Below are 27,586 nucleotides of genomic sequence, written 5' to 3' on the forward strand. Positions count from 1 at the left end.
ACGTGTGTGTAGAGTGTACACGTGTACCACTCTGTCTTTGTGTACTTATAGCGTTGTGTGGTGTGTGATGCGGGGGAAGGGAGTGGTGGCGAAGTGGTTAGCACACTCTGCTACCAACCCGGCGACCCGAGTTTGATTCCCGCTCACGGGCGCCATCAGTGACGATATCTGAACCTATCCTGGGCCTCCCCTAGATCAACTCAGCCTCAAATGAGCACGAACACAAATCAGTGTTAAACAGCAAACTCCCGTTGCAGCGCGAGTTGGCTCGGGCAGAGAGCCTCTGTTGAGACTGATCACAGCACAATCACTAAATCAAGTTACAGAGACATTCACAGACATGGGATGGTTACCATTGGACTAATGATAACGTGCGCGAATGTTTATTTACGCACGGGCTTCGGTGAGTGAGTGTACACGCGATAACTGGAGTACTCACACCGCCTCCCCCCCACCTCCAACTGAACTCCCCTTTCTTTCTCCCTATTGCGCCCAACGCCACGCATCGTCCCACACATCATCCTCGCAGTCCCACACGCGCGCTCGCACGCACACGCGGCAGGATGGACGCAAACAACAGCGGCATCATCATCAGCAGCAGCGGCGGTGGCAACAGGAGCGGGGGTGTGTTATTGGAGCCGGCCAGCGCGACCCCATCCCGGGCCGTCTTTGTCTCCCTGTCGGTGATCATGGGGGTCACGACGTTCGCCTCGCTGCTGCTCAACGGCCTCGTGGTGGTGGCCAGCGTGAGGTACAAGGAGCTGAGGCAGCCCCTCAACTCGGCGCTGCTCAGCCTCGCGGCGGCCGACCTCGGGATGGCGCTGGCCGGGGGGCTGCCCAACACCATCACCAACGCTGTGGGTGGCCTCGTGATGGGACGCGGCGGCTGCGTGACAGAGGGTTTCCTCATGTCCCTCTTTGGTGAGTTGAGGTCGTGGAGGTGGTGATTGGGTCATGGTGGTGGTGGTGGTGATGATGATGGGGTGATGGTGGTGGTGGCGATGATGATGTTGGGGTGACGGTGGTGGTGGCGATGATTATGGGGTGATGGGGTGGTGGTGGTGGTGATGAAGATGATGAGGTGATGGTGGTGGTGATGATGGGGTCATGGTGGTGGCGATGAAGATGATGATGAGGTGATGGTGGCGGTGATGATGGGGTGATGGTGGTGATAATGACAATGATGGGTCATAGTAGTGGTGTGGTGATGTGCCATTGGTGGTGGTAATGGTTTGAAGGGGGTTGCGTAGTGGTGCCATTAATTATATTGCAGTTGATGGCGTAGGTAGTGGTGACGTTGTTGATTGTGCAGATGATGATTAGGGTGATGGTGACAATCAGGACTGCGTGATGATGGCAATCACGATGATGATGCAGAGATGATGTTCGGATGCTGTGTGGCTCGTGTCTGGATTCCCTGCTGAATCACTGGGCTCTGTGTTCCCAGCGCTTGGGGCTTCGCTAATCCGTAGCGGCGCCAGCTGCCAGGTGCAGCTCATTCATCCCACCGCTCCTCGCCATCGTAGTCACGCAGCAGCAGCGCGACTACGATGCCGCTGCTGCTGATGACAATAATGATGAGAGATACATCATCAGAATGGTTTAATATTCGGTAGTAGTAGGCTTTTGCGGCTAATATTAATCATAATAGAGGGATTTGGGTGAGATCGCTTAAATATGTGTTGATAAAATCCGCCGCCAGCCGACTCAGCCAATTAGTAATTAGTTTGACATGTAAACAAACATGCCAATAATTACGTAAGCAAAACATGACAATTATATGGCATGTTTTGTTTACGTGACAAACCTTACCAATTTGCTGTGTTGGGTGGTGGCGGGTTTAACGACACATTGGTATTTACGCGATCTCACCCAAAAACCTCTACTATGGATCATCAGAATGCATTGCAATGGAAAAGCGGTGGCGCAATGGTGAGCGGAGTGCGCTGTTCTATGTAATACACAATAATTAAATGAGGGAAGGTATTTTTGATCCGACATTTCGCTGGGATTACATCCAGCATTATCAGCTGTTACATCCAGCATCAGCAGCCCTCGTGAAACACTTGATGATGCTGGTTACACTCAGCAACTGGAATCTCTCCACTCCACTCTCTCCCCTCTGTTTCGTGTTTCGCGTTTCGCGGAGTCGCCCTGGGGCGACCCCCCCTCCCCCCCCCCCCGGCACGGAGCAGGGACGCACACAACGCGAAGTGGCTCAGAGACACAAAATGTTCAATCGACAAAGATCCCCCGTGTAGCCTTCACAGACTGCAGGGGGCAAGTGCGGTTAGCGAGCAGCCATGCCTATGAAGGCCGGCACGGCAAACGAGTCGCGGTTGGGTGGCCAGCACAACGCCCGGCCGCCTTTGTCTCCCTCGGTTCAATATTTCGCACATTGCATTAGGTGACTCATTTTTTAAGGATGTGTCGACCTAGCGGAGTCCCCGAACACCGGTTCAGATGTATCTGTCACCGATGTTTAGGACCACGATTGAATCAAACTCAGGTGGCTGCTTTTAGGGGCGCGGTGCGCTCACCGCTGCGCCACCGCTCCCCCTGCTCTCACACACGGTAGGGATACGCGGGTCGAAAAAAAAACCCATTAGCGGCCCTTCGTGTTCATTGTGAAAAAACCGCCAGAGGTACCTGCAGAGCTGCACTGGGGTTCCCCCTCGTCAGGGGCGGAGACAGGATTTTCAGCCCGGGGTGACATTCAACAAATTTTAACTTCACGAATGATTAGAGATCCTTCTGGCGTCATGTGGTCGAGCACCAATTGGGTCGAGGCTCAAAAGAAAGCCGTCCCTTGGTGTGGACCAATCAGTTTCAAGGACAATGCATATATTCTCATAGTATGTTTTTTGTTTGCATTTTGACTGCAGGTATTGTGGTTAATGCAGACATGAATCCTTGTAAAAAGGTTTCAATTTTGTTGCCAGAAAAAGGGGGAAAACCCTATTATTAAAGATTAGAGAGTCAGGCTGTTGAACTAGACGCCATCGGTTGGCGACACACTCTGACAATGCAGTTGCACGGAGTCCACCAGACCGAGTGTCGTACACTTATACGCAGAATGTTTCAGATTTTCGATTTTTTTTTCGGGGGTGACAATTGTCTACCCTGTCACCCCCCTGGTTCCGCCCCTGCCCCTCGTCTGACATAGGTGATCACCACAATCTATGTGAACAAATTACAATCGTCGAAAAGATGATGAAGGGGGGGAGGTGGGCACGGTGGCGAGATATGAACTACCTCGCCTGGATTACAGGAGGTCGTGGGTTCGATCCCGACCCTCACACCTGCTGTATATTTTGAGTTTGCGTGTCTCTCCGAGTCCTCCGGTTTTCCCTCCACATTCAGAGCATTTGTCTGCCACTATAAATGCCCACATGAGCTATCATTTGTAATAACCAGGTCGCTTCTGAAAAATAATTGCGTCGCTCAGTGGGCCTTGCCTTATAACATAAAAAAAATTAGTTCACAGTTGTTTTCGTTGGTTGTGGAGCGAGGGTTTACAGAAGGCAGCACCACGTGTCTCGCTTGCACTCTCCGTGAGCGCGTGGCTTGCATCCCACGGGGGGGGGGGGGGGGGGGGCGGTAGTGTAGCGCTTAGCGCTAGTAACTCAGGAACCACAACGAGTTCAATTTCCACTCACGAGTAACATCGGTGTCGAATATCTGAACCGATTCAGCGCCTCTTCAAGATCGACTCAGCCTTAATGTGAATACCTGGTGCAGTGTGTAAACATTAGCCCTTTGGGAGACAAAGGCGGTCGGGCGTGGTGCTGGCCATCCACACTCTCGTGTACACTGTCGGTCTTCATAGGTGCTCACTAACAGCCCTTGCCCCAACAGTCTGTTTAAGACTATACGGAGGATTTTTGTATTTCGTGATGGTGATGGTGGTGATGATGACGACGACGGTAATGATTATGGTATACGATGGTGATGATGATTATGGTGACATTGGTGATCATGATTGTGATGATGGTCGTGGTGATATTGATGATGCTAGTGATGATGATTGTGATGATGGTGGTAATGACGGTAACATTGGTGACCATAATCGTCATGGTGATGATGGTGGGGATGGTGACGGTGGTGATGATGATGATGGTGGTGATGATTGTGATGATGGTGATGGTTGTGGTGATGATCGTGGTAGTGATGATGATGGTGCTGATTATGATGGTGATGTTGGTGCGGTTAGCGTGCTGTGCTACGAACCCGACGACCCCAATTCGATTCCCGCTCACGGCCAACACCAGTGTCGACTATCTGTACCGGTCTTGGGCCTCTCCTAAGTTGACTCGGCCTCAAATGAGTACCGAATGCGGTGTTTAAACGTCGCTAGAGGGAGACAAAGGCGGCCAGGGGTGGTGTTGGCCACACACCCTGCCGTGTGCGTTATCGGCCTTCAGAGGTGCTGCTTGCTAACAGGATTTGCTTCTACGGTTTGTTTAGGCTATACGGGGGATCTTTATTAAATGGTGGTGCTGATGATGATGGTAACGATGGTGGTGATGACGATGATCGTGACAATGGTGGTGATGATGTATTGTGGTTGGAATGATGAAGATGATGACGGTTATGATGATGATGAGTGATAATGTTCATAATGGTCATAACCTGTATAAGTCGTAATTTCGAATGCAGATTTGCAAAGAGTTACCACCCGTCTCTCTTACGAGCAAACAGCTACATCCAACTCTCAGATGAAGACGAGGCAGAATATAAATAAATAATCATGGCGTCCCGTGTGGAAATGGATCGATGATTTCAGTTGGTGTGCAAAGTGCCCGGTTGGATTATTTACTTGACAGCATCGCGATGAGAGGTGGCCGCTGTGGCTGAGGCGGCGGCTTAGGGATGGAGGCCTTCATCCAACAGTGGCTTGACCATGGTCGACGACGAACATCTGTAAGATGCGACCTCATTGTTGAAAAACTGCCGGATGTTCCAAGCCCGAATCTGCTGACGAGACGCTGAATCTCGACAGCGGTCGGAGAGATTTTTTCTCGTGCTAAACAAGTAACGGGCTCCCAGAAGGCCGTGCAGCTGATGGGATGCGTCAAAAATGTGTATGTTTTATGTGGAGGGGTGGATCCCTGAACGAAGTGAATTATCTGTTGCTGAGCGCTCCTCCGTAGAACGTATTTCTTCAGGTGTCTGTTCATCCGTGTACATGAATCTGTGTCTGTGTGTATGTCTGTTTGTATACATTTCTAAGCGGCATATTTTCTCTATCCATATATAAAAGGGAAATTTGTGATTGTGTCAGTTTAACACGTAGGCTTTCGCGACCAATGTTATTCATAATAAAGGTTTTTGGGTTAAATCGCGTTATTTATAAATGTGTCGTAACCCTCCACCACCCGACACGGCCAATCAGCAAAAAAAGTGTCACGTTGACAAAAGATAAATAATTCACTACTTTAGCTCACCGGTGTGTTGAAAAGTGAATCCACAACATTTACAGTTTGAGTACGACGTTTCGCTGGTAATTACATCCAGCATCATCGGGCAATTCGCCAGAATAGTAAAGCCCTCGCTTGCTCCCGGTTTTAAATAGAGCAGCAGGGTGACGTCATCATTTAACTCATTTCAGGTGCAGTGATTTGAAGCGGAGGGGGGGGGGGGTATTGTAATTATATAATCGATTATTAATAAGTCAATGGTTATGATTAGTAATGAGTTGTAGATTAGTAATTAGTTGTAATGTGTGTTAGTGATTATATGCTATGTTAGTAATCCGTTAATTAGTATGTGTTTCCCCTATAAGGAATTGTAATGTGTATTATTTAATAATACGCTTCCAGGCCACACTAAGCCTGTAGCTGTCAGAGCGATTAAAGTTATTTTTATTCCTCTCAATTCAATGGATTCTCTAATTAGTCTTTGCCAGTAATAATTAGTTTTACACAACACTGCAACGTTATCAAAATCAATTGAGTGTCCTTGTTGACAAGCATGTTCTGCCACTGCCGACAGTTGTGTTTGAGGTAATTTAATATTTCTCTGATGTTCTTTCAGTCTTATGCTGATGTTACGTCCCGTCTGTCCAACATAGCATCTGCCACATAAACAATTAATCCGATATACACCTTCTGTTGATAATTTAGGTAATGCGTTTTTAGTGCAAGATACTAGTTTTTGCTTTTGCAAAAGCAAAACATTACAGTAAGATTTGGTACAGTACACAAAATTCAAACACTAGTATATTGCACTAAAGACTAATTATTACTGGCAAAGACTAATTAGAGAATCCATTGAAATTGAGAGGAATAAAAATAACTTTAATCGCTCTGACAGCTACAGGCTTAGTGCGGCCTGGAAGCGTATTATTAAATAATACACATTACAATTCCTTATAGGGGAAACACATACTAATTAACGGATTACTAACATAGCATATAATCACTAACACACATTACAACTAATTACTAATCTACAACTCATTACTAATCATAACCATTGACTGATTACTAATCGATTATATAATTACAATACCCACCCCTCCGCCTCAAATCACTGCACCTGAAATTAGTTAAACGATGACGTCACCCTGCTGCTCTATTTAAAACCGGGAGGAAGCGAGGGCTTTACTATTCTGGCGAATTGCCCGATGATGCTGGATGTAATTACCAGCGAAACGTCGTACTCAAACTGTGGATTCACTCTTCAACACACCGGTGGGCTAAAGTAGTGAATTATTTGTCTTTTGTCAACGTGACACTTTTTTTTTGCTGATTGGCCGTGTCGGGTGGTGGAGGGTTACGACACATTTATAAATAACGCGATCTAACCCAAAAACCTTTATTATGAATTGTGATTGTGTGTCTGTTCAAAATGTTTGGCGTACTTCCCGACATGCAACAAACTCGAAATTTGCCATGTGGGTACTTTACAGACTGTATACCATGCAAATTTATAAAAACACACTTTGGTATATTATTTATTTGGGGTTTGGGCTCAATAATGCATATATTTAACACGGCAAGTGAGCTGTGACGTCACATCTATCATGTGACCCACGCGTGTGGAAGCGTAACGGAGTGTGCCTGCTGATCGCGGGTAAAGTGAAAAACAAATGTGTTGCAGGTCTAAGGCGTTCTTTGCGCAGCATTGCTTTATTATTTCAGTTGTTTACTGCCGTACGCACCCTGAAAGTTGTGTGTGTCTGCAGCAAGCGCGTGTATGTGTACCTATGGACGCGCGCGCTTGTGTGGGGGGAGCGGTAGTGTAGTGGTTAACGCACTGCGCTATGAACCCGACGACCCGAGTTCGATTCCCACTCACAACCACCACCTGTGACGATTATTTGAACTGGTCCTGGGCCTCCCCTATGTCGACTCAGCCTTCAATGAGTACCTGGTGCAGTGTGTAAAACATCACCACTGGGGAGACAAAGGCGGCCGGGCGTGGTGAATCCAAGTTCCGGGCGAAGCCGAGAAGTGAAGCTAGCACAGTATATGTCTGTAAGTGCTAGTTTAGTATGTGTCGGTAGCACAGTGATTAGCGCGCTGCGCTATGAACCCGGCTATCCGAGTTAGATTCCCGCTCCCGGCCAACACCAGTGACGATTATCTGAACTGGTCCTGAACTGGTCCTGTAAAACATCGCCACTGGGGAGACAGAGACAGCGTGGTGTTGGCCATCCACCCAGGCCTTCATAGGTGCTACTCGCTAATAGCACTTGCCCCAACAGTCTGTTAAGACTATTCGGGGATTTTTTTTGTATGTGTCGGTATGTGCTAGTGTGTGTACTGTACATGTATGTACTGTACATGTGTGCAAATGTATGTGATTGGGGAGCGGTGGCACAGGACCAGTTCAGATAACCACTGTGCCACCGCTCCCCAAGCGAACCCGGCGACCAGAGTTCGATTATCGCTAACTGCTACCAACACCAGTCACACATTTCTAAACCAGTCCTGGACCATCCCCTAGGTCGACTCAGCCTCGAATATGTTGCTGTCTATAGTAAACATAGCCACTGAGGAGAGAGACAAAGGCGGCTGGGCATGCGTGGATCTCGCCACACCACCCCTTCGTGCACCGTGTCCGGCCTTCACAGGTGCTGCTCGGGAACGGTACTTGCCCCAACAGTCTGGCGGGACCACCCGGGCGCCCTTTGTCTCTGTTCGTACGCTCCTAATGCGTAAATGGTGTCACCATCTGCTGCTCCCTGTGACTCGACTCTGCGTCACGTGATGCATCGACCACCCCGATCGTTCCCCGCGATCGGCGCGACTCGATCCGCGAACGCGCAACTCCGTCTCCCCCCCGCCCCTCTCGGTACTCTCTCGCGCTCTCCTCTTCGCGCTCTCGCTCACACGGGACGCTCACTCAATACGCGCGTGCACTTAATGTGTGACTTAAGCAAACCACTGCACCAGCGCTCACAGCACTCGTGCACACATAGAGCCCCCGTGTAGCCTACCAGAGGCTGTTGGGGCAAGTGGCTATTAGTGAGCACCCGTGTATGTCTGCTATATTTATGTTGTATCTATGTTGAACTTCTTTCGCACAGTACGTGGCCAACCGTGCCAATCGGAGGTGCCGTGCAAACCTATTAAGGTCAGCACGGCACACGAGGGTGTGGCGTGGCTACATACCGCCATGCCCGGTCGCCTTTGCATCCCCAGTGCTGATGTCTACACAGATGCACACACACAAAGCAAAATATTCCAGCCTTAAACAGACTGTTGTTCACCTAGCCTGGCACAAGTGCCGTGGTGAGGTCACGGTCCTTTCGTCGAGTGGATGGCGGCTGTCTCTTGCGTGGCGCTCTTTTTGCAAGTCATCAGCTGTGCCGTGAGTCAGATATCTCTCAATAATACATACCGGCCCCGCACGCAATGAATGGTGCTTGGAGCAATGTGCAGGTGCGTGCGTGTGTGTGCGTAAGTGTGTGTGTGCCTCAACAGTCTATGACAGGCGATACGGGATCTTTGTCTTTGTGTGCGCGTGTGTTGCGGGAGCGGTAGTGTGGCGGTTAGGGTGCTGCGCTACAAACCCAGTGATCCGAGTTCGATTTCCGCTCACTGCCAACACCAGTGACGAATACCTGAACCAGTCCTTGACCTCCCCTAGGTGGATTGAGCCGCTTATGGGTACCTGGTGCGATTTGTAAAATCATCGTCACTGGGGGGACAAAGGCGGTCAGGGGTGGTGCTGGCCACCCACCCCTCATGTGCCCTGCCGGCCTTCATAGGTGTTACTCGCTAACAGTACTTGCCCCATAACTCTACTAAGGCTCTGCAGATATTGTATTTGTGTATCTGTGCATGTGTGTATAGTTGTGTGCGACTATTCGTGTTCTCCATCTGCCACAGCAGAGGTGTAGGGAATTTGAAAGGGTCCTACATAAATTTTGATTTAGAGCTTTCGTGACTGCAGTCATTCATATTCTTAGCTCTTTCGGTAAAGTCACGTTGAAGGGAAACAATAAATAATAAAATATATATAACAATAAAAAAATTCTCACGACGTTTCGACCATAACACAAACGTTTGTCATCAGGTGTGTCGGTTTGCATAAATTTATTTATTTTTAAACGGTGTATTTATTTATTTAAAAAAAACCGCCAGCGCCACACGCAGCGATTTAGCAGTTTATTTAGAAGGACTAGTCCATCTATGTTCTGAAAAGAGGAGGGGGTAGACGAAAAATTAATGTATGCTGTCTGAAAGCCACTGTAAGCGTGAACAATCAATTAAGACCTGAAATGGTTTATCAAATCTTTCCAATTATTACTAAGCCAGAATCCATCTTCTCGGTTGAAATTGTCTCTGTGCTTGTATATGTGGATAGCCTCATGAACGAATCTCTCATGGTAGCCAGATGGCTTACAAAGAACCTCTGTCTTGGAAAAGTCAATGTCATGTGAGCCTACTGAATTATAACAATGATCTGCCACGGCCGAGGTGTTGGTCCTACCGTGTTTAAGGTCTGCTTTGTGTTCACGAATGCGATCCGAGACATGGCGTTTGGTTTCTTCAATGTAACTACTACCACAGAGGCAACTTAGTTTGTAGACACCAGGGTACTGTATGTCTGGAATCACATCTTTTACAGACGGAACCAGATCACGGATTTTATGTAATGTGTTGAAACGGACCTGGATCTTGTGTTTATTCAAGATTTTGGAGATCTTTTTTTTGTGATCCCCGCAATGTAGGGTAAAGTGATGGTTTTGAAAGGCTCCTCAAGAGGGTCCTACTTCATGGTTTGAGTGATAGCTTTGCGGATTGTATAGTCGGAGTAACCATTAGCCTTAAGAGCTTGGTGTACGTGCTTGAGTTCACTGCCTATGTTTTCCTGGTCGGATATGCATTGGGCTCTATGATACAGAGTCTTGATGAGAGAATTCTTCTGTGATGGATGGTGGTGGGAATCCGGTTTCAGATAAGCATCCGTATGGGTAGCTTTCCTGTAGACAGAGTGGCTCATTGAACCATCAGGTCTCTTTTTAATTAGGACATCCATAAAAGGTAGCTTGCCATCTTTTTCGACTTCCATGGTAAATCTGATGGCTGGGTGTATGGAATTGATGTGGTCAAACAATTGGTCTAGAGCAGGCCGGCCATGTGGCCAGATGACAAAAGTGTCATCCACGCACCTCTTCCATAAGGTTGGGCGCAGAGTGGCAGTCTGGATGGCGTCTGTCTCAAACTTCTCCATGAAAATGTTAGCTATAACCGGAGATAGGGGGGAGCCCATTGGGGTGCCCTCAGTTTGTTTGTAGAAAGTTCCATTCCAAGTGAAGTATGTATTGGTTAAACAGTGTCTCACCAGGGGGGGGTACCTCAGTGTTTAGTCCTTGATGATCCAAGTCTTCAATGATTGTGATGGTGTCAGGTACAGGAACCTTGGTGAATAAGGAAACTACATCAAAACTGACAAGCAGGTCGTCTGGGGACAGGGAAATACCCTTGATTGTCGATACCAGGTGAGTAGAATTTTGTACAGCAGAGGTGGTTTTTCCAGTGAAAGGACGCAGGATTTCAGACAAAAACGAGCCAGTTTGTAGGTGGGGGAGTTGATAGTAGAGACGATGGGACGAAGGGGTGTATCTACTTTATGTATTTTTGGTAAGCCGTATAAGCTTGGTGGCCTGGCAGCAGAAGGTTTCAACGAAAACTGTTTAGATTGATCAATTAATGCAGTTGAATCAGAAATTATTTTGTTGGTTTGTGTGACGAGGCTGTTGGTGGGATCTCTTTTTATTTTTGTATAACTACCATCGTCGAGTAATTCTTTAATTTTGTTGTTGTATTCTATTTTATCCATGATGACAGTAGCATTGCCCTTGTCAGCTGAGAGGACTACAATATCATCCCTCTTTTTTAATTGATATAATTCAAAACGCTCATCTTTGCTGAGGTTGCTAGCTGGCATCTTAGCGTTTTTGAGGGTTGCAGCGATTTTAGACCTTGCTACGTCTGCAGCGATGTGACCCAGGCCCCTGAGAGCAACGTCTACTTGGGCAATTATATCATTAACTGGTATGTGTTTAGGTGTGACTGCAAAGTTTAGACCTTTAGCTAAAACGGATTTCAGACCATCAGAAATAGAACTGTTACTTCGATTAATTACGACTTTGTTAACGTCTAACTTTTTGGTGTGTGGGTCCGGTCTTTTGTTGAAGAGGAGGTTAAATTTGGAAATCAGGTTGTCTTTACATTTGGTCGACATAGTAGCAGCTGAAGCGGCAGTCATATTGTTTACATGTTCCCAATCCGATGTGGACATTGTTGCCGTCAATGATAAGTGTGATTTGTAGAGTGTCTTGTCTAACTGATCTAGTTCGGTGCGTAAAAGTCTGATTTTTTCTGAGATAGGAGCTAAGCTAGTTTTGAAAATAATTCGTTTCGCATTAGAAGAAGTTACAGCAGCAGAGGTCAGTGTAAATGCGATTGGTAAGCTACCCATACGGATGCTTATCTGAAACCGGATTCCCACCACCATCCATCACAGAAGAATTCTCCCATCAAGACTCTGTATCATAGAGCCCAATGCATATTCGACCAGGAACACATAGGCAGTGAACTCAAGCACGTACACCAAGCTCTTAAGGCTAATGGTTACTCCGACTATACAATCCGCAAAGCTATCACTCAAACCATGAAGAAGGACCCTCTTGAGGAGCCTTTCAAAACCATCATTTTACCCTACATTGCGGGGATCACAAAAAGATCTCCAAAATCTTGAATAAACACAAGATCCAGGTCCGTTTCAACACATTACATAAAATCCGTGATCTGGTTCCATCTGTAAAAGATGTGATTCCAGACATACAGTACCCTGGTGTCTACAAACTAAGTTGCCTCTGTGGTAGTAGTTACATTGGAGAAACCAAACGCCATGTCTCGGATCGCATTCGTGAACACAAAGCAGACCTTAAACACGGTAGGACCAACACCTTGGCCATGGCAGATCATTGTTATAATTCAGTAGGCTCACATGACATTGACTTTTCCAAGACAGAGGTTCTTTGTAAGCCATCTGGCTACCATGAGAGATTCGTTCATGAGGTTATCCACATATACAAGCACAGAGACAATTTCAACCGAGAAGATGGATTCTGGCTTAGCAATCATTGGAAAGATTTGATAAACCATTTCAGGTCTTAATTGATTGTTCACGCTTACAGTGGCTTTCAGACAGCATACATTAATTTTTTGTCTCCCCCCTCCTCTTTTCAGAACATAGATGGACTAGTCCTAAATAAACTGCCAAATCGCTGCGCGTGGCACTGACGGTTTTTATAAATAAATAAGTACACCATTTAAAAATACATAAATTAATGCAAACCGATACACCTGATGATGACCGTTTGTGTTATGGTCGAAACGTCGTGAGAATTTTTTATTGTTTTATATATATTTTATTATTTTATTGTTTCCCTTCAACGTGACTTTACCGAAAGAGCTAAGAATATGAATAAGGGTCCTGCATATATACCTTATTGACCTGGTCAAGGTCTATGGTACCATCAATAGGCCAGGCCTGTGGACAGTTCTTCGTGCTTTTGGAGTCCCTGACTCTCTGCTAATAATCATTAAGAACCTTCATGATGGTGGGTATGTCCGGGTAAAATTACGTGGCCGGAAATCAAATCCATTCCCTGTTCACATTGGGGTGTGAAAGGGATGTCCTCTGACTCCCAAATTATTCAACGTAATCTTCAACTATGTAGTTCGAGAAATATCCATTCCCTGTTCACATTGGGGTGTGAAAGGGATGTCCTCTGACTCCCATATTATTCAACGTAATCTTCGACTATGTAGTTCGAGAAATCTCACTTAAAATCATTCGAACTGCATTATCTTTTCATCAGCTGCGTAATGTTGTGTGGAAGCTGCCTGGTCTGTCGCTCCACATGAAACTTCGGGTCTTCTTGGCCACATTATGCCATCCCTTCTATATACTTGCGAAACATGGACCATTAAGGTTTGGCGTTTTAGGGTTGGTGTTTAAGGGTTGCTGCCAATTTGAAACATATGTAATGAGCGACTTCCGCGACACGTCGTGCAGAGGGTACTTCTTTTATTTCTCACACTGGGCACAACACAGGCCAACTTAATTCTTTTCACTCTGAGTACAACACTTAGATATTAACGTCTCTACTGGCTACACACAGCCGATCACTCGGCGTGGTCTCACCGCCCTCACTTGGCTACGTCGCTGGGTGGCGGCGTGACGAGGATGGCGATGGAAACCCTGCAGGAGATTTTCCACGTGGCCGGACGATGGAGAGAGATGACGGCGAGCAGCGACGCAGCCAGGACCCAAGAATCCACACGCGAATCCCGAGCCATGGGTCCGCTCCCCCTTATATCCTCCCAGGCATGGCGAGGCCCCGCCTCCGGCCACGCCCTCTCGTGGAACCTTCAAACAGGTTCCCAGAGCATCTCGGCCAACCCCACCTGTTACCTTTGCCCCAGATACCTCTCCCTCTCCAATTGGATGTTCCCTTAACCGTGCCTGTACCCGTGCATACATGCCTGACTTATTCCAATCAATCCTGGGTCTTACCAGACTGGATTGTGTGAGGAGTTCACAGATCCTTGAAAGATATCGACACAGTCCAATCAGTGGGCTCCCCCAGCAGGCGAGACTGCGTTCACTGGGTCATGTTGCCGCATGCCCAGCCACCGCATGTCCAATCTGCTAGTTTGGTCAGATAGAGAGATGGCTAAACGGGGGTGGCACGCACTAGAGAAGAGATGGACTGATGTGTTGCAGGAGGATATGGAGTAGAGCCGACCGGTACCAGCGGTGTCAAGTTCGGCTTTTGTGACAGACGCTACTTAGCAGTTTGGAGGCAGTCACCCTCCAACAGGCCATGTAAGCTACACGGGGGATAGTTGTCTCTGTTGTCTTCATGTGAATACGTGAGACTGTATGGGGAGCACGCTGCACTACGAACCCGGCCGCCCGAGTTGGATTCCAGTTCACGGCCGACACCAATGATGATAATGATCTAAACCATCTCTAGGCCTCCCCTAGGTTGACTCAGCCTTAAATTAGTACCTGGTGCGATGCGTAAATATCGCCACTAGGGAGACAAAGGCGGCCGGGCGTGGTGCTGGCCCCCCACCCTCTTGTATGCCATGCCAGCCATCGGGGAGGGCACTCCGGGGGCGGCTCACTCCCGCCTCGCTGAGCTTCACGCAGCTGCGTCAATTTTGGACGAGATCCATCGCGGGGAGCTGGCGGCGGATGAGGGGGGAGTGGAGCCGCACGGGGCTGCGGCTCCCGCCGCCGCTTCCAAAGTTCCCGCCGAATATGCGGAAGTTCCCGCCGAAACTCTCCGCCAACCGGAGGTCTCCACAACTCGTGCCCAATTTTCCTGCCAACCGCAGACCGCCACGTCACGCTTGGCGCGACCTTTGCAAGGGGTCGCAACAGCGGGAGGGATCCTCCTGACACAGCTGTGCGGGGGCTGGATCTGGTGGGGGCACAGACTCTGGTGTCTGCTGACAGGGACCTGTTCATTCAGGTCCTGAATGCCGGGTTACAAACGCTCAATTTGTAAACCCCGGGGTACTGTAAATCAAGAATGACATCCTTCACAGATGGGATCAGGATATAGCAATCACTTGTGGTGATTGCTATATCGGGGAGACGAAACGACATGTCTCTGACCGAATTCGCGAGCACAAATCAGATTTGAAACACGGCAGAACGAATTCTTCTGCCGTAGCTGATCATTATTTCAATGCTGTGGGTGATCACAATATCATTTTCTCCGATACCAAGGTCCTTTGCAAACCGACAGGTTATCATCAGAGATTTGTCCACGAGGCAATTCAGATTTACAAACATAGACACAATTTCAACCGAGAAGATGGTTTCAAATTAAGCAACCATTGGAAAGATGTTCTAAATAGAACCAAACATTAAACTAGTTTCAATGCTACAGTATATTTATTTCAAATAGTGGCACTCCAAACTTCCAAGGTCGTGATTTTTGTTGCTTCATTTTTTACCTACGTGACTTTACCTAATAGAACCAAAGAGTATGGATCCTTGCAGGCACGAAAGCTTCAAATCTAAATTTCAATGGTACAGTATATTTATTCTAGTAGTGGTATTCCAAACTCCCAGGGTGGTTGTATTATCATCTTGTGCTAATTCCAAGCTTTGTCAGTGGTGCGTTTCATGCTAATTTTCTTTGTCAGGGCGTTTGCTGTTTGCCCCCTCACAGCTTAACGTGACTTTACCTAATATAACCAAAGAGTATGGATCCTTGCAGGCACGAAAGCTTCAAATCTAAATTTTTAATGGTACAGTATATTTATTCTAGTAGTGGTATTCCAAACTCCCAGGGTGGTGTATTATCATCTTGTGCTAATTCCACGCTTTGTCAGTGGTGCGTTTCATGCTAATTTCCTTTTGTCAGGGCGTTTGCTGTTTGCCCCCTCACAGCTTAAAGGGAGGCGACCAGCGCTTGGCTTTCTTCACTCCAACGCTGTCCGCTGGACAGGTTGGTCCCTTCACCTGATGAAGGCCGCTTGTGTTGTGGCCGAAACGTCGTGATTTTTGTTGTTTTAATTTTTTACCTACGTGACTTTACCGAATAGAACCAAAGAGTATGTACTGTCCATATTTAAATGGCCGGCATATCACAGTGCGCTCTGACCACGCCATGCTGCAATATGTGCTGCGGGTCGACCAGCCATCCGGTCAACTCTCACGATGGCTCAAGATCCTCCAGGATTTTTCCTTCACCATGGCATACAGAAAGGGCACTCAGCACTCCAACGCTGATGCCCTGTCATGGTTGCCATTGCGCGTCGAATGCGCATGCTTTTCGGGCTCTGACGATTCGGCCCCACCCTTCGCTGCATTGGCTGAGGTGGCTTCCACGGAGGTGATGGACGGTCCTGGGGCATGCGACGCCGTACTTGAGCTTGACCTCACTGAATGGGGACGTCTCCAGTTGGAGGACACATCCTTGGTCAAGTTGTGTCGCCGTGCTGAGCGTTCTGCGGATGATGAAAGCCATAGGGGTGGGTTCGGTTGTCCTGAGGGATGGCCTGCTGATGTGCTGGGACGAGGGGCGCGCTGTTATGCCATTGTCGTGCTCAAGGCCCTGCGGGGGAGGGTTGTGTAGGCCATGCATGCCAAACTTCTACACTTGGGCGTGCACAAGACCCTCGCCACGATCCAACGTGATTTTTTCTGGCCAGGTATGGCCAAGGATGTGGCTAAGATATTGAAGTGTTGTGTACAGTGCGCACGGCGGAAACAGTCGGCCAGGCCCTGTTGTCCGCCCTTGTAGTCAATTCGCCTCTCACGCATCAACGAACTGGTCGCACTGGACATTCTTGGTCCCTTTTTACTGCCCCTTGGGGTAATAAATATCTACTGGTGGGGGTGGAATACTTTTCGCTCTGGCTTATGGCTTGGCCGCTCCCCAACCAGTCGGCGGCTGCCATCACTGACGCCTTCTTAGAGGGCTATGTTATGTATAAGGGTTCTCCCGAGCGTCTGTTAACTGACCAGGGTAAGAACTTATCCTCCAAATTACTGCGGAGAGGTGTGCAAACTATTGGGCACGAAGAAAATGTGCACGTCGCCTGCATAAAAAACTCACCTCAATACTGAGTTACCCTGTCAGTGAATCCCAGCTTGATCGGGACTTGCGGGTCCCGGGTGTGCTGGCCGCATAACGCATGGCTCCTCATGCTTCCACCAGCTATTCGCCATTCTATCTGATGTACGGCAGGGATCATGACCCCCCAATTGACATTCAACTACGCATAGCACCCCCGCTCTCTTAATCCCAAATTTCCGAGGCGGCACGCAGAAGCTGTCTGAAGCAGGTGAAGCTTCTAAAGGCATGCCTCCATTTCCCTCTGATCCCGGTGGGTACTTCACCAAAATTATTGAAACCTTGGAGAGGGCTGGTCGAGTTCATTCGCGTTATCCACCCACAATGTGTACAAATTCGGTTGGGCCGCCAGTGCTGATTTGTCCACCCGTCGCGCCTCAAGCCCTTCGTCGCTCCGCGCGATTCCATCTCACTTCGAAAATGCAGGGGCTGAGTGTGTGATATGTCCGGCTAGTTGAGGCGTGTGCCCGCTGAGGGGGATCCTCAGCGGGGGCCTGTTGGTTCATCCCCAGATGCCGCGCGATTGATGCTCCTCCAGGTGCCACCACTTGCTGCTCCTATGGCTCCGGGTGCCAGAAGCTCCGCTGCCCAGCCTGTGGCTCCCGGTGCAGAATCAGCTGCTCCGGAACTCTTGCAGGTCCTCCCCGGGCCCTCCCCTGGGGGACCGGCCATGCGGACTCGCTCCAAAACTTTACGGTTCACATGACCCCCAGTCACACGTGCCACCCCACCCCACACCATTTCTCACTCGTCAGGCCATTGTTGTCATTGCCTTTATTTAATTTTCGCAGGGTGATACACGGTGTGGGTGGCAGTGGTTGTTGGGGTGTGGGGCGTGAGCTTGCGCGCTTTGTTACCCTCTCTATCCCGTATTGTTGCCCCATGCTCCCACCCTTTTCCAGTCACGATATATAGATGTATATAGTGTACATTTGTATAGGTGGGCTGGGGTATTCATTGCCAGGGTTGTTATTGTTCTTGTTCTCGTTGAGGCACATGTCGTTCGGTTGCTATTAGGGGTCAGCTCATTTTTAGGGGGGTTGTTAGCCGGGATGGCTGAGTGCTACGAGGGGGGGGTGATGTAGTGGCATCGGTGGAGGCCACTACATCTGGCAGTTAGGAGGCGAGAGCGCCAGGAACGGCGCAGGGGTTGACCAGGGGCCATGGCACATCCGGAGGCCTAGTTACCGGAGGTACCGGCCAAGGGGCCCCAAGGAAGGGGCTGGGGGGACCACAGGACCAGGTCCCTCTTGAAGACTCGAGAAGGGAGGAGTGGCCGGGGGCGGAGGAAGCCCCGGGACTGGCAATATAAGCCGGACCCATTCAAGGCTGAAGACAGAAGCCGTCACCCGGAGAAGACCTCCCCGACTAGAGAACCCAGACCCGAGCCAGGGTCCGGTCCGAGATAGCCACCCCGTGTGAGCTAGGGTTAGCTAGCCCAGAGGAGATACCTCCCTATGGAGGTAGTTTATACCCCTTCGTGTTATAGGGCTTATTGTAATAAACGTGTTACCTCCAAGAAGTCTCTGCCTCCCTCATGTGAACCACTACAAATACATTGTAAGGTCGCACACATTACACAGAAAGTGCTTGCCACAAATGAATCACAATACCTTGCTGATCTCGTCAAGGAGCATTTTTCAACACGCAGACTCCGGTCATCCTCGCAGCGGCTTCTGGCTGGCCATCAAACAAACACGGTCACTGTATCATGCACTTTTGGATACACTTCTGCAGCCGTCTGGAACGCTCTTCCTTCCGAGAGTATCCACTGGTGCATTGCAATTTTAAATCATCTAAATTGACAAACTCATTTCTTTAGAATAGATTGTTGTTGTGTTTAGTTTGTTGTCTTTTCCCTGCACCTCTGGTTAGCACAGTTTTCTACGTATGGTGCGAAAGAAGTTCAACATGCATACATACATCAATTGTCGAGCAGGTGACAGTGCACGCACACCTCCAGATTTACTCCCACGCCTCTTCATTCCCCCTGACCCCTCTATCCTTTCCACCAATCCCACATCTTTCGGGGGTTCTCGCCCCAATCCGCAATATCGCCATGTATTGTGGCCTTTCTTCCCGCCGCTTTTCTCGCATTAGTTTCCTCAGGCGCAGTTCTGTGTGCCCTACGTGACTCCCCCCTCCCCTACCCCCCAACCTTGAGATGAAGCTGTCCTCCTCTGCCCGAATATCCACTCGGGAAGGAGATGCTCCTTTTAGAATATTACCCCTCCTACTCCTCCGCCTTCCCCTTATTTCACCCCTCACGCAGATGAAATTAAAATGGAAGAAAAATAGAAGAATCAATTACGGGAGGACAACCCCACAAAGCAATGCACGAGACGATATTCATGCTAAGCTGCCCGCACCGAGAAGGTGAAGAAGAAGAGAGAGAGACAATTTAACGCGGCACAACATCCCAACACTTTACAGTGAGCTCCTCAACTTCATAGGGGTTGGAGGGGCAGGGGGGGTTACCAACGATGTTGGTGCATGCCTCAAAGGGAGTTTTACTTCTCCTCAGGCAGATCTGAAACTGATGCTTCTGTCATCCACGGGTCGAAGGGAGCACCCAACGATGGCGCCTGCCTCTGCCCATTTTTAAAGGCAGCGGTCGAATGCCTCCCAGAACTACTTGCCCTGCTGCGGTGAATGTTTCCCAACTTTCCCCAGCCACTGGGGCGTTCCACAACCGTGGACGGCGCCAGCAGTGTGAGGGCAGCCTTGGTTCCCTGCAGAGTTCCCTGGGGCCATTTGGTCGCTCCACATCGACCCCCATGCTCTGCTGCATGAAGGGGAGATTGAGCGGCAACCCACCGAGCTCGGAGTGGTTGGTGAAAACCACTCGGACCGGTGGTGATGATGGTGGTGAATTGTGATGATGATGATGGTGGCGATGATGAAAGTGATCATGATGGCTATGATTATAGTGATGATAGTGATAATGAAAGTAATTATGATGATGGTGTTGGGGCTGATGCCTGCCTCCCCGCTCCCAGTGAGCGGGCGGGGTGCGATGCCTACCCCCTCCGCTCCCCCCTCCTCGTGGGCCTCCTCTCACTGGGCCACCGTCGATCGGGTGATCGGCCCCCCAGTGCCAGCACCCTCTCTGAGGGACATATCTGAACGGCTGGCTTACCACCGCCGAGGTTATCCCACACACGCCGAGCGCTAATCAAAATAAACGGTGGCGGTGTGGATAGGCGTACCCGCGTTAAGATGCGCTTCACTCCTCCTTCGTGTGCACACAAAGGCAGATGCTAGTGGGCTATGGGACTATGCACACGCTCCCTCCCCGTGGCTAAGCCCTAGTCCGCTTGCATACAAATGCTAATGTAAACTGAAAAGAAACGGCGGCGGTATGAATATCTGTAGGCGCGTGCTTCCCCAACGACCAGCACTGCGTGGCCCGGAGGACCCGGCAGTGTAATGCAAACACGCGGTGTAAACTTGCTGCGTAAAGCGCGCTGTGTAAACACGCACGCGAGCATAAACATGCGCAAACGATGGCGGCCGTATATGCTGCAGTACACGCGCCTCACATGCACGCCCAAATCACACCACACCCACGCTGCAGCCCTCCTCTCGCTCTCTCGCCGGGTACACCGCCTCCCCATTCAGACGCACCACACACAGATCACAGACACTATTGCGAGGTTCTGCCCACACACACAGAAATCACACTGCACCGATATTCTGAACTAGAGTTTATTAATGGCACCAATACACATTACCCAGAGGAGGAATATTTCGTGAGGGGAGCCTAGCCTAACTCTGCTTTTGAGCCCGGCTACACAAACTTCCCACCACATATCTTAAAGCTGGCCTCACGGCGTCCCACGGACGCTGTGAGGGTCGGACGGAGAAAGACGAGAGAATATTTTCCCAATCACTGTCTCGCAGCAGCATTCACTGGCATCACACGGATGCTGTGAGCGGATTGAAGAGGCAGGACGGCAGGCAGGGAATGGGTCGTGACAGCCCGGAGGTTGTAGACAACTGACCCAATCGTCCCAGGGCTCCCACCTTTATACTCAGGAGGGCATCGCATCGCAATGCCAATCACACGCCTACCTTTCGACTTACAACTTATCCTGCGCCCTCAACTGAAGCATCCGTTACGCCTCCACCCATTGTTCCCCCGTGCCCAGTAGTTCGAGCCTTTGGTTTTGCTCTTTACGCCTAATATTCCACCCTCCGTCCTCCCCCCAATGTTGTGAGTAACTCATTGCGCCCATTCAATTTTAGTCAATTTAGGGGCACCGCAATGCAACCTGTCCTGTGGGAGTCGGCCAATCTCCTGGCACCGGGGAATCGTGGGACTCTCCCCCTAGGGGCCCTTCGGATTAAAACCCGATGTGCCAGGCAACCCCCCGCCAGGACACGATGTGGGTGCACTGCGTGCGAGCGTGTTTTCAGTGCGGGGGCCGGGAGGGGATCGCGGCGATAGTGATGATGGTGATGATGATGGCGATGATGGTGGTGGTGATGATGGCGATGATGGTGATGATGATGCTGGCGGCGATGTTGGTGATGATGATGGCGATGATGGCGATGATGGTGGTGATGATGGTGATGATGATGGTGGCGATGATGATGATGATAATGATGATGATGGCGATGACGATGATGGTGGCGATGATGATGATGATGGTGGTGATGATAATGATGACAGTGGCCATGATGGTGATGATGATGGTGATGATGCTGGTGATGATGATGCTGGCGGCAATGATGATGGTGATGATGGTGGTAGTGATGATGGTGATAATGATGGCGATGATGACAGTGTTGATGTTTATGATGATGAGGATAATGATGACAGTGGCGATGATGGTGATGATGATGCTGGTGATGATAATGATAATGGCGATGATAATGATCATGGTGGTGATGATGATGGTGATGATAATGGCGATGATTATAGTGAAGGTGATGATAATGGTGGTGATGATGGCGATGATGGCGATGATGATGATGATGGTGGTGATGATGACGATCATGGTGGTGGTGATGATGATGGCGATGATGGTGATGATGATGATGCTGGCGGCGGTGATGATGGTGGTGATGATGATGACAGTGGCGATAATGGTGATGAAGATTATGGTGATGATAATGATGATAATGATGATGATGGCAATGATGATGGGTATAATGATGGTGATGATGATAGTGATGATGACGGCAATGATGATGGTGATGATGGGAGAGCCACCTGGTGCCGCCCAGTGCGGCCCGTCACTTCCCCCCGCCCAGCAGGCAATTTACTACCAGGGATGGCCTCCACCATTGGCCCGTCCTTGGTGGTCGTGGTCGAGCCTTCTCCATCGCTCGTTTGCTCCCGGCCCTCCGTAGACTCCCTTCGACGGGGTCCTGTGGTGGCTTTGTTGTTCTAAGTAAAAAAAAAATGCTTTTCACAATCAATCGCTTAGCGGTTAAACAAAACGGTGAGAAGCCTGTACAATAATTCCAGAGGGGTTTTTTGTAGGAAAGAGGTTCGGCGGTCCCACACTGCACACCACCACACACGAGCTGCCAATCCTAGGCTTACCTTTGGTGGTGGTGAACCCAGTGGCGCTGCTGCTGCTGATGGACTGGCAAGGAATGGCGATGGGTGAGGGGCTGTGGGATTTAAGGAACCCTCACCCCAGAACGCGACATGGATGAACAGTGCCACCACACGGGTCGTCCTGTATTGTTTCTTCAGCATCAGCACCAACATTCGCAGGAAAGTCGACACAGCATGGACAACGTGGAGGTGACTCCCAGCCTTGTCTTCCCCGAGACCCTGAGCCCTCGTCCCACAGATCTTTATATCCCTCTTTCCTTCTCTCCTGCCAATATGTACCTTTCGGGGTTTTTCTCCCAATCGCCTTTCTCCACTTTCACACCTTTCTTACCTGGCGTCTTTAATCGTGCAAGGCCCCGTAGCCTCCGCACGACCTCCGGATATAGATGGGTGATTGAGTGAGTTGGTGAGTCAGTGCGTGGGTGAGTGTGTTGATGTGACTTGCAGTGTGGTGGTGGTCGCGGTTAAACAGCAGTGTATGGCAGACCGAGTCCTCAACATGAGTTGAGGAGTCAACGAGTTGATTTCTCTGGAACAGCCACCAAAGAAGGTGGTGATTGATCGCTAGTAAGTTGTGAACTTAGCGTGATAATTGTATAAGTATGTAAACAAGCATGGGAGATGTTAACTATCTCGCCTGGTTGCAGGAGGTCGTGGGTTCAATCTATACCTTGAAGCCTGCTGTATATTTAGCGTTTGCGTGTCTCTCTCCCCGTGATCGCGTGGATTTGTCTCCAGGTCCTCCACATTTAAAATCAACATCATGCGTTTAGAGTATTTGGCCGCTTTACAATTCCACGCGACGATAAGCCACTTAGTTGAGATATAATTTGTGATAGCCAGGTCTGAAAAATAGCTAGATAGCTCAGTGGCCGTGACCTGGTATTTTTTTTTTAATAACAAACCGACTTGGTACACCTATTTAAGACCGAAACAGAAGGAGGGTTTCTCCACAATTCTGGCTATCGCCTGATGATCCTGGTTGTTGTTGTGATTACATGTTGTAGTGGGTTTACTCACCAACACACAACCGGTGAGTGTTGGACTAGTAACTAATTGGCACGTTTTGTTTACGTGACAAACCTTACTAGTTGGCTGTGTCGGGTGGCGTCGGGTTTAATGACACATTGATATTTATACAATCTAAAGTAAAAAAAACCCTCTAATAATGACATTTGTAAGGTGCCGGATTTTGCAGACAAATCAACAACTCAGAGGCACGGAGCCAAACTCAGAGCTGCTCGAAAGCCTGACAAAGACAGAGAGAGGCCCTTAGGTGTTTGTTGAAAGTCAGAGTGCATTTGATGTTGCAGATGTGAAAAGGGAGATATAGAGAGTTCCACACCAAGGGGGCGACAGCAGAGAGCTGACGTGAGGATGTAACAGTATAGTGTAAAGTGTACAGTGTAGTGTATAGTAGTGTAGTGCAAAGTAGTGTAGTTTATAGGGTAGTGTATCGTACTCTTTGGTTCTTTCGGTATATAACCTCTTGCCACGGCAGCTCTCCCGCTGACTTCAGCATTTTCTTGCTGTGGTTGTCCCACCTGATGAGGATTGCTCGTGTTGTGATCGAAACGTCGTGATTTGTTTTATTTTATTTCTACCTACATGACTTTACCGAAAGAACCAAAGAGTATGGATTCCTGCAGTCACGAAATCTTCAAATACAGATTAGTGTATCGTAGTGTAGTATATAGGGTTGTCTATAGTATCGTGAGGTTTGTAACAGTTTGAGACCTCAGTATCTGAATCAGATTTTGAGTGACGCTGCTGCTGCTGTTGCTTTTGCGTAGGGTTCTAGTAGTGAGTGGTGGGGAACCGGTGGTGAAAGCACGATAACAAAGGCAGGCGCGACTTTATCATTTGCCTTGCTGGCCAAAGGGAGCCAACGAAGAGTTACGGAGAGCCATGGCGGAGTCGAGCCTTAGGTGATGGGCACCAATGACGAGACGAGCAAGGTTGTTCTGTAATTGTTGCAATCATGGATAATATTGGTCACGAAAGCCAACTACTATTACTACTACTATGCGTTAAACTTGCTAAGCTTCCTTGCCCCGTGACGCCTGTCGCTATCCTACTTGCTGTACTCGCGCTCTCTGGGCCACCAAAGACAAACCTCCCTCGTGTAGCCTTAATGGACTGTCGGGGCGAGCATATATGAAGGCCAGCATGACACACGAGGGGGGTGGGTGGCCAGCACCATGCCCGGCCGCCTTTGTCTCCACAGTGGTGATGTTTAGACACTGCACCATGTACTCATCTGAGGATGAATCGACCTAGGGGAGGCCCAGGGCCGATTCTGATAATCGTCGCCGGTGTTGGCCGTGAGCAGGAATCAAACTCGAGTCGCTGGGTTCGTAGTGCAGCGTGCTAACCACTACACTATCGCTCCCCACCAATACCAATAGCTGCCATTTGCCACTAAGCAACAGTGCTGTCACTGCAGCGCATGCGCTAGACCAGGCGCACTTTGAAGCCACGTGAAGTGTCGAGGTCTCGGGACAGACCCAGGTGCCATGGGTTGGCTGACTGAGATAGCGGGTAGATGCACCAGCTGTACCCCCCACTTTGCCAACTTGCTGTGTTTTAGCCACCCGGCACTCCGCTCGTTGTTGTTGGAATTACTAAAATAAGCCCGCTCCCCATCACCACCACTACCACAGGCATAGCGGCACTGGACTCGGTGTGCGTGCTCTCTGTGGAGCGCTACGTGGTGGTGTGCCGTCCCCTGGGCGGCCTTCACTTCACGCCGCGCCACGCAGCCCTCGGCCTCGCTGTCGCCTGGCTCTGGGCCCTCGCCTGGACCGTGCCCCCGCTGCTGGGCTGGGGCCGCTATGGCCCTGAGGGCGTGGGGACCTCGTGCGCGCCCGACTGGGCTGACGAGTCAGTGTCGGGCCGCGCCTACATCCTGTCATTCCTCGTCTTCTGCTTCACCCTGCAGCTGCTCATCATCGTCTTCTGCTACGGTCGCCTCATGCTGACCCTGCACCAGGTGAGGGCAAGCCCAGCGCAGGAGCTCCGAACACCTGGGCAGACGGCTCGCCTAGAGTGAGTCTGTGGTGCGCTGTGTGCAAGCCCATGCATGGGTCTCTGTGCGAGTCTATGGGTTTCTTTGTGAGTTAATGGGTATCTTAGTCTATGGGTCTCTCTGCGAGTCTGTAGGTCTCTGTGTGAGGTTATGCGTCTCTGTGGGAGTCCATGGGTTTCTTAGTCTATGGGTATCTGTGTGAGGCTATGGTTTCTGTGTGAGTCTATGAGTCTCTGTGGGAGTCTATGGGTCTCTTTTTGAGTTCATGGGTCTCTGAGTCGATGGGTCTCTTTGTGAGTCTATGGGTGTGTGTCTATGAATTTATGTGCGAGTCTATGGGTCTCTGTTAGTCTGTGGGTCTGCAGTTGGCGATTTAAAACATTTCCACGAGGTGGGGCTGTTGTGAGTGACCTCTGAAAAGGCGACGTTCTAATTAAAAAAAAGCTTGTCATGTTATTGGCCTTCCTGTGAAAGTAATATAACCGTCTTATCTACCAACGGTAGGCATTTATGAACAATACTAAACAAAACAACAATGCACTCAAATTCTGTCCCCATGACCCTCAAGTCCACACTACACAACTACCAAAAACCTAGAGCATGTAAGCCGTGAGCTGCTATATTTGCACAGTGCAACCTAGCATTGTGACATCATCTCACTCGGACGCCTTCACAGCTGCCCGAGACCTCCCCGAGGCACAAATCAGACTGTGGCGTTGCAGCGGTTTCTAATATGAACAACTTACATGTTATCTTCATTAGGCAATTCACGTTGAAAGAATTATAATATCTAGAAAAGTAATTTTACTAGAATTTTTTTTCTCATCTTCAGCTGCTAGGTGGGGTGGCGTCCTAATTCCCATAGTGGAGGGAACCGCGCTTGGGGCTCCGTTAGTCTATGGGTCTCTGTGTGAGTCTATCAGTCTCTTTGTGAGTCGTTCAGTCTCTGTTAGTCTATGGGTCTCTGTGAGTCTATGGGTCTCTATATGAGTCTCTCGGGCTCTCTGTGTGTCTATAATTGTTATATGTGTAGTGGGTAAGCAGGGAGAGCGAGACTTGCTGGAGACAACACATTTATTATAACTAAGGGTACATAACACAAAGGGGTAACGGCCCCTTACACCTGATACCCTAAGGAGGTAGCCCCTCCGGACTAATGTGCCCTCACTCTGGTTATAGCTCTACCCTAGACTGGTAAGCTCTGAACCCGACCCTAGCCAGGGGTTCGGGTTCTGCCCTTTGGGCTCTTCGCTTCAGGTCTTCAGAGTGGTTCTTCAGATCTCCAGGTCTTCAGGTGGACGATGACTGCCGGTCCCGTTCAGAGGTCCCGCTTTTATACCCGTTCCAGAGTCTCTGCGCCCATAGCCACACCATCCTTCTTCAACTCTCTCGGGGGCCCTGGAATGTAACGGCATCCCCCCCAGCCCCCCCTCTTGGGGTCTGGGGTCCCCGGTGGCCCAACGGGCCGACTCATCTCACCTATCCTGTCTACCACCCTCTGTTGGTACATGTCCGCTATTGCAGGTAAGAATCAATGGTGATAACCATTCCGACTAACAATGTGTATTTATTACTGTATATAGCTTTGTATCAAACTAGGACCCACACCTAACAAAGAGAAAAGTTACACTGCTCATGTAAACTTGCCCATAACCGCCTGGCAGTATCTGGCTCTACTGATGAGACATTCAATGTAGAAACCGCTCCAGAGTTGTGCCTGTGCTATTGCATCTCCAACATGCATCTCTGCTTGTTGAGTGAGCTTGTGATAGCTGTTCTCTGTTATGCTCACAGTCACCTGAGCCGAGTGGCGGTGGTTACACTGCACGTGGCCTATAATCATCCAGCAGTGTGG

General features: G+C 49.4%; 1 protein-coding gene across 1 annotated transcript; it reads left to right on the forward strand.

Moving 5' to 3' along the window:
* The first annotated feature begins 563 nt into the window (after positions 1 to 563).
* On the forward strand, positions 564 to 27,430 carry LOC116952733 (parapinopsin-like). The gene is made up of 2 exons (XM_076074420.1): positions 564 to 921; positions 25,367 to 27,430. Exons 1-2 carry the CDS (start codon positions 564 to 566, stop codon positions 25,753 to 25,755), a joined length of 747 nt encoding a protein of 248 aa, XP_075930535.1. The 3' UTR covers positions 25,756 to 27,430.
* The last annotated feature ends 156 nt before the right edge of the window (positions 27,431 to 27,586 follow it).

The sequence above is a fragment of the Petromyzon marinus genome, chromosome 48 (assembly GCF_048934315.1).
Source record: "Petromyzon marinus isolate PM22_M1 ecotype Great Lakes invasive population chromosome 48, UKy_Petmar_22M1.pri1.0, whole genome shotgun sequence".
NCBI classification, from domain to species: domain Eukaryota; kingdom Metazoa; phylum Chordata; class Hyperoartia; order Petromyzontiformes; family Petromyzontidae; genus Petromyzon; species Petromyzon marinus.